The 13,996-nt window shown below is 44.5% G+C and overlaps 1 protein-coding gene across 1 annotated transcript; it reads left to right on the top strand.

Annotated features, from left to right (window-relative positions):
• Positions 1 to 798: 798 nt before the first annotated feature.
• LOC109779031 (uncharacterized) lies at positions 799 to 13,391 on the top strand. The gene is made up of 2 exons (XM_020337608.4): positions 799 to 1,232; positions 11,739 to 13,391. The coding sequence occupies exon 2, from the start codon at positions 11,957 to 11,959 to the stop codon at positions 12,986 to 12,988; it is 1,032 nt and encodes a 343-aa protein (XP_020193197.1). The 5' UTR covers positions 799 to 1,232; positions 11,739 to 11,956; the 3' UTR covers positions 12,989 to 13,391.
• The last annotated feature ends 605 nt before the right edge of the window (positions 13,392 to 13,996 follow it).

The raw sequence follows: 13,996 nt of genomic DNA, 5'->3' as shown, positions 1-13,996 counted from the left end.
GGATGACAGAACATGTGCTCATATTTTGCCTATCTTGCCTGCAAAGGCCCAAAGAGGAATAAAAAGACACACTATATCTGATCCTTTAGGTTTCAAGTCCTAGACTTGGCACCGTGCTCATATTTTTATGGATCTATAATTGTACTATATGGTCAAAAAAGAAACAAGCATGATATTATACGTTATGTTTCGTGCCGGTAAGCCGTACGATGTAGCAGTTTTATCCTGTAAATAAAATTTGCCTGCCTAAAAGTACTCCCTCGGTTCCTTTTTACTCCGCATATAAGATTTGTGTCTAGTCACATTTTATCAACTTTGACCAAATTTGTATAAAAAAATATCAACATCTACAATATCAAATATACATAATATGAAACTACATTCCATAATGAATCTAAAGATATCCCTTTGGCCTTGTAAATGTTGATACTTTTTTCTATAACTTTGGTCAAAGTAAAGATACTTTAACTTCAGACAAAAATTATATACGGACTAGAAAGAAACGGAGGAAGTACAAGTACAAATCATCGCAAAACAAAGTATAAGAACAAACGCGAACCGGGATGACAAGAGTCTCTACCGGGATGACAAGAGTCTCTGATAATGTCTCGTAAAAGGATTAAGAAACACGACAATGAGATACCATCGACGCTCTCTCCTCCGTGTAGCTACTAGTTCCAAAAGTATAAATAAATAAAATACAATAAATGTACGGCACAAAATGGAAAAAGGTTTTCTGAGGTTGCCCAGCTGATCGGTCTGGCCTCCAATAAATTGCCTACGCACAACACCCCGCCCACACACACGCACGTAGAGACACACAGAGAGAGAGAGAAGAGGATGGCAATGCTGCCTCAGCTGGCCTCGTCCGAATGCTTCGGTCTCGGTTCACAAAACAGCCCTTACTACCTGCAGTGCGTGCATCGCAAGGAGGGCGGCAATCGCATCGAGGCGAACGCCGACGCCCTCATCGAAAACATGCGCGCCCGATTCTTCGTGGAGCCGTGGGGGGAGCACCCCGGGGCCGGGTACGTCCACGTCCGCTGCTGCTACAACAACAAGTACTGGGTACCTCTGGAGGTGCAGGAGCCCGGCGCCCACGGCAGACGCCCTCCCTCTTCCTCTTCCTCTTCCTGGGTCATTGGCACCACAAATGAACCGGAGGAGGACACGTCCAGCCCGCATTGCACGCTCTTTCGGCCCGAGCGTTTCAAGGCCAACGAAACTATCAGGTTAGGGTTAATTACTTGCCTCTCTACTCTACTCGTACGCCGGCCGGGTAACAAACCTTTTTTTTTCTATAAAAAGACTTTTTTTTTTAGAATCACCGGGGGAGGAGTCCCTCCACCTGAAAGGCTTCGAGACTAATCATAGTGTTATAAGAGTAACGCTAGGCATAAAAAGACTTTGACTAGCCCTTCTAGTTCTATTGCTGAGTTTGTTTCCATAAAAGGCTTCGAAACTAATCATAGTATTATAAGAGTAACGCTAGGCATACATATAAGTGTAACTCTTTGTACGTTTAGCATTATTGGTATTACAACTACGATAGGACTCTTTTTTTATCACCATCGACTATCTTGTTATGATTATAAGCAGTTACTACTACCTTCGTCCCAAAATAAATGTCTCAAATTTAGTACAACTTTGTATTATACTTATTTTGAGGCGGAGGGAGTAGTTACTCCCTCAGTTTCAAAATAGATGACTCGGCTTTGACTAAAGTTAGTACAAAGTTGAGTCATCTATTTTGGAACGGAGGGAGTATCACGCTACCAGAATAGTATTTCCTTCGTTCCATAATTTAACTATGTTTAAGGGTTTGTCTAGGACTCAGTCGACTTAGACTTCGCGAAGTCTAAGTCGGCTGATGTCAGCTTCGTGCAGATGCCCCGATCGATTTCCTCGTCATACGTTTGTTTTGCTCTGGGCTTGCTTAACGTGTACGAGGCTTTCTTTTTGTCTTTTTTTTTCTTGTCTTATTAGGTGGGCTGCTTTTGTCCTTTGTTTTGTTCTCTCAAATCGCTTGTTTCGTGTTGGGCTTCTTTTTTCTTGCTTGTACGTGGGCAGCCTCCTATTGTTTTATGTTATCTGGTTTTCTTTTAGATTGGTTTTTTTTCTTTGTTTGTATTTGGGCTGTCAAAATATATGGGTGTCTGTGTCGACTCTCCCAGCCGATTGCATTGTGGTGTGTCTCAAACAAACATAATGCATATAAAAAGTGTAGTTGTTTAAAAAAGTGTAGTGTGTTTGTATTTCTTTGAGCACATATTTTTGACACAAAAAGGAAGAAAAATAAATAAAGAAACAATGTGTGGCCCATGTGTGCGCAAAATCGAGTGGCATTATTTTTTAGATAAATATCCAAAACATCACTAATTTAGAAAAGAAACAATAACACAAATCCAAAATGCAAAAATAAATAGAAGAAAAAACAGAAACTACAAAACCAAAAATGAAAAATTAAAAATAAATTTCACATACCGGGACACCCAAGCTCCTAGGCCCCCGCCCTGCCCGCACCCTAGTTATGCCCAGCTGCTGGTGTCGCTTGCAGTTGCTTGCAAGCTATAACATATGTTGTTGCACATGGGGCGCTGTAAAACTGGGTGGCACGTTTGAAAGAAAAAATACCACTATTTAGAAAAGCTAAAAGACCTACAAGAATAAAAGTAGAAATAAAAGCAGAAAAATAGAAATAGTGGTAGACATGCAACAGCGATAGGGGCGACACTTGCATTTGCGGCCTATTGTCCCCTCCTCTAATAAAAAATGCCGCTAAGTTGGAGTTGCGTTGAATACATGTAGTTGAAGTCGGATCGATACTTGTAGTTGTTTGCCTAATGTAGACATGCAACTGCTACCCCTCCCCTGGACAAAACACCAGTGAGTTGAAGTTGCAACTGCGAGAGACACTTGTAGCTGGGGGTGGGGGTAACGCTTGCAGTTCCATGGCTAGAGTCGGACATCCATCTACCCCACTCCTACCACGTTGCTACCGCCTCCCGCAAAACAAAGCCCTAGTTGCAACCATGTTGGAAGACATGCAGTTGCAGTCGGGGGACGACACCTGTAGTTGCATGACTAGTGTGGGACATGCAACTGACCCTTCTCCTCGCAGTCCCTCCGACAACACAAAAGCCCAATTGCAACCAAGATAGAAGACATGCAGCCGCGTCACTATGGTTGGACATGCAACTGCCCCCCACCTCATCGGTCCCTTCGACAAAGCGAAAAGCCTAGTTGCAGCCAAGTTAGAAGACATGCGATTGCATGAATAGTGTGGGACATGCAACTGGCCCCCTTCTCTTCCTGCTGCCCCCTCCTACAAAGTAGAGCCCCTAGTTGCAAACATGTTGTAAGACATGCAGTTGCATGAGTACAATTAGACATGCAACTGACCTCATCTCCTTGTCCACGCGACCCGACAAAACAAATCCCCAGTTGCAACCATTTTGGAAGGCATGTAGTTGCGTGACTATAATTGAACATGGAATTAGCCCCGCTCTCTTCTCGCCGCCCTCTTTGACAAAACAAAGGCCCCCAATTGGGAACTATGTTGGAAAGACATGTAGTTGCGTGACTAGTGTGAGACATGCAACCGTCCCCTCTCCTCGTCGGTCCCTCCGACAAAACAAAAGGCCCAGTTGCAAGTAGGTTAGAAGGCATGCAGTCGCAACCATGTTGGAAGACATGCAGTTGCAGTCGGGGCACGACACCTGTAGTTGCATGACTAGTGTGGGACATGCAACTGACCCTTCTCCTCGCAGTCCCTCCGAGAAGACAAAAGCCCGATTGCAACCAAGATAGAAGACATGCAGCCACGTCACTATGGTTGGACATGCAACTGGCCCCCTCCTCATCGGTCCCTTCGACAAAGCGAAAAGCCTAGTTGCAACCAAGTTAGAAGACATGCGATTGCATGACTAGTGTGGGACATGCAACTGGCCCCCTTCTCTTCCCGCAAGCCCAATTGCTACCATGTTGGAAGACTTGCAGTTGCAAGCAGGGGTAATGGTTGCAGTTGCATGACTACAGTTGGACATGCAATTGGGCCCCTCTCTCCGTTCTCGTCGCACCCTCCAACAAAAACAAAGCCCAGTTGCGCCCATGTTGGAAGACTTGCAGTTGCAGGTGGTGGTGAAGGTTTGTAGTTGCATGACTACAATTGGACATGTAACTGGTCCCCTCTTTCCCCGTAGCCCCTCTGACAAAAACAAGGCCCCAGCTACAACCATGTTGGACCCCTCCCCCCTTATCCCTGCTACGCCCTCCGATAAAAAAAAAGACCAGTTGTATCTATGACTAAAATGCCGCCCCCGACAAAAAAATGCATAGTTACAACCATATTGAAAAGTCATGCAGTAGGAGTTGGCTGCGATGGTTGCAATTGCATGACTAGTGTAGACATGCAACTGTCGCACCCCCTTCTCACCGCCGTCCTCATCAAACAAAACAAAAGCCCAGTTGCGATCATGTTGGAGAAGACAAACAGACAACTGTAGAAAGTGTTATCCAATTGTTTTAAATTTAGATTGAACATGGATCCTACATGGGTTGAACATGAACATCAACCCATGAATTCTACAAAAACTGCATTCTACATGCGTCATAATGGCTAAAAAATAAATAAGGATCAGAAAATGACAAAAAATACAATAAAAATAAACAAAGGTTGCGGAATTGCCCCTTCGTCTTTGAACTCCTTCAAGACATACATGCTGATGCCGCTTCCCCTGCTCTCGCGGAAACAAGGGCTCAGACAAACTCTGCAAGCCATCTCCTGTGCACATAAAAAAGGCACCAAACATAAAATTTGTGCTAGAGAGACATACATATTCAACTAATGATTTTAGCGAGAAACTTGCATGCTTAAAAAAAGGATTTCAAGATAATGATGATTTATCATATCCATCGATAGCTGGTGAGCAAAAATATATTTACATTGGGTTGTAGAGAAAAAAAAGAAGAATATATTAAAAACATACCACTACTAGTGATGCATTCAGTAATCTATATCTTGATTCCATACAAAAAAAAGATATTGAACATGGTACTGATTCATAGGTTTCGGCAAAAAAAGAAAACTGAAAAAACATGCTACTGCTAGAAACTTAGTTTCAGTAATCATTCTCTTTGATTCCAGACAAAAGAGAGATTTGAACATGCTATTGATTAATAGGCATTCTCTTTGATTCCAGAAAAAAGAGAGATTTGAACATGCTATAGACTAATAGTGTTTCAGCCAAAAAATCTGACAAACAAATAAATTTGCCCACTCCTTGTGATAGATTCAGTGACAATCTCTTGTTTACAGAGAAAATATTAAAAAAACATGCTACTGATTAAATAGGGTTCCTTCAAAAATCTGAAAAACAAATAAACATGCTACTGATTTCCCAGTAATTATCTCTCTTGTTTCCAGTGATTAATAGGATTTCAGCAAAATCTAAAATAAAATAAAACAATAGACCGAGGCACTCCATTCCACAAACAAAAGATAATCCTCAACCATGCTACTGATTCACAAACATGCTACTAATTTGAGGGGCTTTGGGTTTGGGTTCAGTAAGAGATATGAGGGGGTTTGGGTTTAGTAATAATCCTCAAACATGCAAAAAGTTTGAAGGAAAATCATACAAAAAAGAGGACACACTACATTCCACTGCTTGACTAGAAAAAGGGGATCAATTCTATGCTTCAAGCTACTACTCTGGACTTGATCCAAAACAAAACATGGAACCCAAAATCCCCTCAGATCTACCGCATCTCGCTAACAAACAAGACAAACAAAATATGAAGCATTGACATTTTGTTAGTTAAAATATACGGTCAAATTTTGACACAAAATATGAAGAGGACCAATAAACCAAGACGGAGGTAGTAGCACATATGCATCCGTCCTCTCCTCGGTAAAACACTTCATAGTTGCGGTGTCGTTGTAGACATGCAGCTGCACTTAGGTACGACACTTGCAATTTGCATGCCTAGTGACATGGAACTGCCCTCTCCCCACCGACATACACTACAAATCTGTAGTCGGGGATGACATTTGCAGTTACATGAAGAGTTGCAGTTAGGTGCGACACTTGCAGTTGGTCGATGACTATTTGGAAAGAAAAAATAAGTTGTGCACACGGATGACATGCTTACAATTGTGTGTGAATGATGTGCGACTCCATACTATCGAACCGTGCCCATGACAGTACTTTTTTAAGAAAAATAAATAAATTGAACAAGGAGAATAGACATGTAATTGTGCTTGATCAATGTAGATGTATGTGCAACAAGGTGGCAATATTTTTGCAATAATAAGAATAATAAAAACAAAAAATGAAAACAAAAAACAAAAAAGGGAACAAATTTAAAACCAGAAAAAATAATATAGCAAAACGATAGTAAAAAACAGAAAAAATTCGTACCAAAAACAGTATGTACTATTTAGGCATGGCGGCTGGGTACGTTAAAGTTCAGCGACATGCATCGGCCGCGAAAAGGAAAACACTCACACTAAAAAAACAAAATAAAAATGAGAAAACAAACAAGCCTTTGAGGCCCGATGACCAGATAAGCCCATACGATGAATTAAACGATGGCTACAAGGGCGAAGCCCACGTGCGTGCATGCGATTCAAAGGAAGCAGCGTCCGAGAGAAAGACAGAAATCGCACCTAGCGACTAAACACTATCGACTGAGACTTAACTAAAACTCAGTCGACTGAGTTTTAGCAATCCCCTTTAATAACTATGACAAAAACTATGAAACGTAGGGAGTAGTTGATACGCCATCCTTCCTAAAATATAACGTGAGCTTAATTTTGCATGGTCTTTGATGCATAACTTTGATCATTAATATATATGTCCACATGATTATGTGGGATTAAGTGGGCTTTCCACTTAACACAAACAAAGAGTTTGCGGCCGCCGCATGCCCACTTAAATCAACTCTTCCGTGTTAAACGCACGCCCACATGAGTTTGCACGTTTTCTGTCCTGAGTTTGTATCCATCGCTTCCAGCAAAATATCAGTAGCCGATTGCATCCTTGGCACATATGACAGCCGCACTGTCCATGGCGGTTGGCGGCGTTGGTGTCTGGCACGGCGGCGCACTGCAGGGGAGGTCTAGGACGGCGATAGCCGCCAGATCCGGGGTGGAGGGACTCGTTCAAGGCGGCGAAGGGTAGGTCCGGGACGGCGGCCGCCGCCAGATCCGGGGCAGAGGGACTCGTTTAAGGCGGCGACGGAGCTTGACGGCAGCGGCGCCGAAGAACTTGGGTGTGGTGGTTGTCCATGTCTGTTGCTATTTTTCTATGAGGCGGACGAGGGCGGCCCTAGGGCGGCCCTAGGGCGTCCATCAAGGAGACGGACGCCGGCCGTACGGTCGATGGACGAGGCAGACGACGGCGCTAGCCGGCCAAGGAGGAGATAGGCGGCGGCGTGCCCTATACCGTTGCTGCATCGCAACCGTCGTGGAGGAACGAGTTAGAGGCAGCGCCCGCGGGACAACCCACTTATACCACATCCAAAAACGTAAATTACATGGGTGTCCACAAATGCAAATTATGTGGACTTTTAAGTGGGCACCGTGGGCAGCCCATGTCCACTTGCAGCCTGAATAAGAAGCATAGTCATATTTGTCTTGCAAAACAATTTATTTCATATATCTATATACTAATTTTATAGACATACAATACCTGAAAATTATGGTCAAAATTGTGCAACGAAGACAAGAAAAGTCAACCGTCGCCTTATATATTCGGAATAAGGGAGTATGTTATTATGCAATTGCAATGTTATCTGGAAAAGGAGGAGACTACTGAATGTTCATCGGGAGAAAGGAGTAACCGGAACCAATTCAGTTTTTTTTTTTTGAATTATTTGGATTGCTTACCACATGTGTCATGTGGTAGGGAACCAATTCAGGTTTGTTAGATAGAAATGACATTGGATTTGTTATAAAAATGTGCTTCACGTTTTTTTGTTTAGTTTATTGCTTGCATTATCATTGAAATGTAAGGTGTCAAAGTTACTAATTAGAGACTACTGCCAAATAAGAAAAAGTCAACTATTCAAACAGAGGGATTATTATTTATATTTCCACGCACAGTTCTTCACATATGTACTCCCTCCGTCTTTAAAAGAGTGTACTTTCAACTTTGTTGTAAAATCAAATTTTTTTATGTTAGACCGTATTTATATAATAATAGGCCAACATTTATGTCATCACATTAGTAGCATTAGATTCATGATAAAATATATTTTCGTCATATACATATTTGGTTTCACAAGCATTGATATATATTTACATAAACTCGGTCAAATTTAGAGATAGTTTGACCCTCCAACAAAGTTGGAAGTACACTCTTTCAAGGACGGAGGGAGTATCACTTAAATAACACTAACGCCCTACTAAATATAGTCTCTTAGTCTCTTGCGCAGGCCACTAGATTAGCTCATCTGCGCTATGCAGATAAGAAAGTTATTACGGATAAATTTAATATATGCCACTAGAAAGTTTTAGATTTTGAGAAATGCCCTAACTATTCTCATATTGTGAAAAATGCCAAGTTTTTTATACTTCTAGATATACCACTTCATACTGTTTGAGACCATTATTAGACAAGGCCCGTGCTAGGCGCCGGTCGGCCGGCCCAAATTTGGGCCGATCGCCACGCGGCCGCACGATCTGCCTTGCAAAAAAACAAGTTGTTTGATTAGATTATTATCTTTGTCCCCTCCACTTCCCGCACGCAAAGAAACAAAAATAAAAATAAAAAAGTCAACCAAACTCCCTGTATCACGACATATCTCGCACGAGGGGAAAAAGTCCACCTCGCTCACTGCCGGTGACGCCCCCCTTCAACGAGCCCCCTTGGTCTTTGAGCTCCGATGAAGATGCCACCCGGGGTCGCCATGGCCGGTCACAGCAATCGCCATGCCCGGTCGTAGCAACAAGCATGCCCAGTTCCAGCAAAAAACTTGCCACAACAAAAACGCCGCTCGTGTCCGCCAGGGAGATGTCCTGGCTGGACGTAGCAAAACGTCAAACCGGTTGTAGCACCACCGATGCTGGTTCTGGCTAAAACTCAGCGCACCACCATATTCCCAGTAAAAAAAACCTCGGCAACAAAAACATTGTAGTCGTCCATGCAGCAAAAAGATTGGTGCTTCCAGCGAAAAATATCAATGGCTCCAGCAAAAGAAGCTCATCGCTGCTGGTCGTAGCAAAAAATTCTATACGGTACCAGTAAAAAAGAAATTTGTCAGTCCCAACAAAAACAACTTGACGGCCGTCTGGTTCCATCACAGATCAAAAGTGGTTGCAGCACCGCCAGAAAAATGATGCAGCTTCGCTAACACCGGATGAAGCTTTGCTGGCAACGGATGCAGCACCGCCCCCTGGCGGTCCCAACACTCTCGTCTATTGTTTGTAGCATCTCTGCCATGCCATCTCGGCACCTCAGCTAGGCGGTTCCAGCACCTCCGTCCAACGGTTGCAGCATCCTCCTCCCCCACCCCCCTCCCGTCCGGCGTTACCCGGTTTAAGAACTGGTGGCCGCCATCTCTAGCCTCGCTGGTTGCAAAGCATCCGACCTCACCGAGGGGTGAAGACGAGGAGATGGACGACCATGGCTTCCCCCGGACGGGTTGCAAGCAGCCCATGGCCTCCCTCTGCAACACCCCTCTCGGATCTGAAAACCAAAGGGAGGACGGGCTCGCAGTAGCTCACCGGCAGCCGTAAGAGAAGAACATGCACGACAGCCAGGGAGAGGAAGAAGACGAGATCGACTCGATTTTCTGGAACAAGGAGAGAGAGTAGAGATAAGGGTTCTGAACGAGCGATGGGGGAGAAGATAAGGATGTGCAAGGGCGGCGGGATGGGCCCCCCAATATGACGTGGGAAGCAACACGGGACGACATATGTGGGTCGATCGTACGAGCGCGTGCGTCCGACTTAACTTTCGGCTGGTCCGCCAGGTGGCAACTTCCCTATGAGACAATTAGGAGATACAAGGACGAAAATGCCCGTGGCCAACATGAATGAGCTGCTCCCGATCAATTTTCTCCCGTCTCTTCCCATTTCTTCCAAGATGCTTCTCCTGGCGACCGCCCGCCGAGCTTCAATTCCTCCCAATCACCGCCTCCCAGGTATAGTATTCCTGATAGTTTCATGTCGTGCATCAGCTGCCCCTGTCCGCCGCCTCCAAGGTCCAAGCTACTCACGACCGCCGCCTATGGTAACTCGGTCGACCATCATCTCTTGGGTGCCCCATGCCGGTTCCATTTGTTGCAGGGTTTGCGCGGACGTTTCGAAACCGGAGCCCCCATCGGCGTTGCCACTCGGCCACCACGTCATCTGTGTTGCGGTCGTCTTCCATGGCTCCTTCCAGTGCAATTCCGGATTTCCTCAGGCTCACGCGGATGCAAGGAGCTTGTCCCTGCCACCAGCACCCTCTCCCATGGGCTGTGCTGGCCGAATTCGGCTGTCTCCTTCGACTCCGGTTGTCGTTCGTCGTGTGCAGTTCTCTTCATGGGCAAGCACGTGCCCAATATCTCTCGTCCACGCGCTCCCCTCGACGTCGCCCTCTTTTTCACACGTTGATTTGTCGCTTCCGTCAACCGCCATGCTCGCCCATCGGTTCCTGGTGTCGGTTACCATCGGCGATCATCTTCTGGTGGTGGCGTCCGGAAGGAGGAGGGGACACAACGGCGAAGAGAAGGAAATTACAAGGGGTGGCGGCGGCCTAGGGCAACAATGGAGGTGTCAGCGGTCGAGGCAGCAGTGGCGGGGATAGTTTGCTTGGAGAAGGGTGACAGAGAAGCACATTAAGTGTGAGGGCATTTTTGTCCATATACAAAATACGAGATGAAATATGTATGGGTGTTGTGTGAAACGGTACCGAGCGGCATATCTTAGAGTTTATTGACTTTTCAGTAGCATGTTCTAAAATACTCCCTTCTTTTCAAAAAAAACTTACCGCTCAAATGGATGTATCTAACACTATTGGATGTATCTAGCACTAAGCAGTGCTAGATATGTCTATTTGAGCAACAAGATTTTTGGGACGAAGGCAGTAGATTAGTAGTGGCAGTTCTCAAAAACATGAAACTTTGTAGTGGCATAGATCAAACTTACCCAAATATGGAATCTCAACAAACTGGCCCACGAGCTAGCTTTCTTAGCGAGAACCGCAGGCAACCAAGCTCTAGTTGGGTCAGTCCCGGAGAATCTTAAAGATCTGTTTTTAGCTGAGTGTAATCCTACCCATTGAGTAGCATGTTACTCATTGGATCTCAAAAAAAAATGCACCGGCAATTTTGCTGGGTCTTAATTATTCTAGTCCCTCTGTTTTGAAATATATTGTGTATTGGGTTTTTATGAAGTCAAAATCTCTACTTTTGATCAAGTCTATAGAGAAAAGTCAATATGTATAGTATCAAATCAATACTATTAGATGAAATATATTTGCATATCTTATTTATTTGGTATTCAAGTTGTTGATATTTTATCTACAAACCTAATGAAACATAGAAATGTTAGATTTTTGGAAGAAAAGAAAATGCACCTTATATTAAAAAGGAGGGAGTATTATCTTAAGCATAGGTGCACCAAAAATAAACTTTAATTTTTCTTTATCTTTCTCGAAGCTATCGCCCGCTTCATAGATAAACCAAAATTTTCCTTTATCTTTAATACAAGAACTTATTTTTTTTTGCTCTTTACTTGATGATAACAGGTTCATCCATCTTGTCCTAAAAAAATGTGTTTACGGGCCCCTAGTAGGAAGACACGACTCCATACCCCAGTTGCAACTACAAGAGTTTAAGGATGATATACCTATTAGAGATATGAGACTATAATTTTAGCGTCACTGGTTTGTCGAGACACGAGGCATTGCCTAGGCATGTTGCTTTCAAAGGCGACAATGGCAAATACCTGGGCACGGCTCATGTCATGGCAACCATCTGGGAAAAAGTTGGGAAGGTTCTGGATGGATTTGGCCTGCTGGAAAAGCTCTTACATGAGAAACCTGCCGAAGATGCATTGAGAAATGAGTTCGGACATCTACGTCTGCAATTTCACACAGAAGACAAGGGAGATGCAGGTGTGATTTTCACTACTTTTACCCGTACTGATGGGACCGTCCGCATATTATCCAACCTGAATGGGTATTGGAAGCGCGGCTCGGACTCAGATGATTGGGTTTCAGTTGCGCACATAAAAGACCCCCTCCGCGACAACGACCCTCACACATTATTTGAGGTGGTCACCGGGGATGGCTTCATTGCACTCCGGAATCTGGGCAACAAGAAATTCTGCAAAAGGTTAAGCGCAGACGGGGAGTCAGATTGCCTCAGTGCTTCCGACGAGAACATATCTCAATGTGCAAGGTTGATGGTGGAAGAGCCGGTTGATAAATGTGAGATCTATGATGAAAAGTACCACCTGGAGGAAGCAAGGATTTACAACAAGCAGATTATAAACGTGGCCACTGATTACAGCACCAACGACACAAACAAAGAGATGAAAGCCAAGTTTTCCTTCGTCAAGAAAATTGAAGTGGCCAGCAAGTGGGAAACCAGCGCTTCATCCAAGCAAGGAACCGATGCCAAGATAAGCTTCGGCACCGGCGGGGAGAAACCACCGATAATTGTAGGTGGAGAAGTTACATTCTCCTATGAGTCCTCTTCATCACATGCCAAGGGAACATCAGAAACCAACACGGAGGAGACAACGGTCACGCAGGAGTATGATATCCCTTCGAAGACTACAATCGCAGCAAAGCTGATTGGAATGCGAGCTTGCTGTGACGTGCCCTATTCATACAAGAAGAGGGTACGCCTGACCACCGGAAAAGAAGTTACCAGCACCCACCATGATGGCATCTATACCGTGGCCAACAACTATAACTTCGGCATCGTCTTCACTGATAACAAAGAAGAGGTCGAGAAGTTACAGGCTCGGTACTTTTCAACCCGGCCTTAATTATGCTTTCTACTCTGTTGGGTTTCCTTTCACGTATGTTGTCTGAATAATCCTGATGTTTACCGTCAGGCTAGCTGCACGTAGTAGTGGAGTACTCCGTAGCAGCATGTCTTGTTTGCTTGTTCTATCTATCTGGTCTACCACGTCACCATGTTAGACGTGATTCGCGGGTCGCATATGTAATGTAATGTAATGTAAGCCTGAGACGTGCGGGTTCACGTCGAGGCGTTGTGTTTCCATTGTGTTGTGTCGGTTACCCAGCCTCCAGCTTCGGGTCGTGGGATGGCGCGATCAGATGGAGCTGTGAGCGATGAGGGTTGTTATGTATTGTAATGGCGAGCTTTGCTCCCGAGAATAAAAGTAAAGAAACAAGAAAAGCCGCAGCAAGTGCGCGGCACAAAAACTTGTGTTCGTGTGTGTGTGTGTGTGTGCATGAGTTCTGCAGACCACTGTGTTCACAACTTGTGAGGATTCCATATCGTCGTAGAGGCGGCGCCGGTTGCTCGTGGATGGCAGGATCGACGATTTCAGTTCCACCTTGGTGAAGCAAAGGATGAATGACGAGGAGATCATGAATCAGGTCAGTATTCTCGCACTAACTCAGCGATGAACAGCTCGCAACAACAACAAAAAAACTCAGTGATGAAAGCCACATGCTCATTCGTCAAGAGAACACATCTGGACAGTCATCTATGGTCTTGTGATTGAAAACAAAATATCTAGCATTGTTGGCTGTCATCGTTTCAGATTAGCTTGCTGACATGAAAATGCAGACAATATTGACCAATTCTAGGAAAAATCCGACTGGTGCATTGTTCTCGAGAAGCTCTGAGCTGCATTCGAAATTATGGTGGAGCGTGTATCCGGAGTCCCTGGCCCTTTGCTTCTTGTAGGACCGTCAGCTAATTCGACTAGACGCAGGCACAGTTTTGAGCTCGGGGCTCAGAGTTTGAATTGCCACATTTGGGACGGAACTTTGTACTAGGAACAAAACAATACCCTGCTTAT

Source organism: Aegilops tauschii, chromosome 6, assembly GCF_002575655.3.
Source record: "Aegilops tauschii subsp. strangulata cultivar AL8/78 chromosome 6, Aet v6.0, whole genome shotgun sequence".
NCBI lineage: Eukaryota > Viridiplantae > Streptophyta > Magnoliopsida > Poales > Poaceae > Aegilops > Aegilops tauschii.
This window is presented reverse-complemented; position numbering and strand designations above follow the sequence as displayed.

Excerpts from the sequence above, each read along its gene's own strand:
- LOC109779031 (XM_020337608.4), top strand. The coding sequence starts at position 11,957 with ATGGCAACCATCTGGGAAAAAGTTGGGAAGGTTCTGGATGGATTTGGC.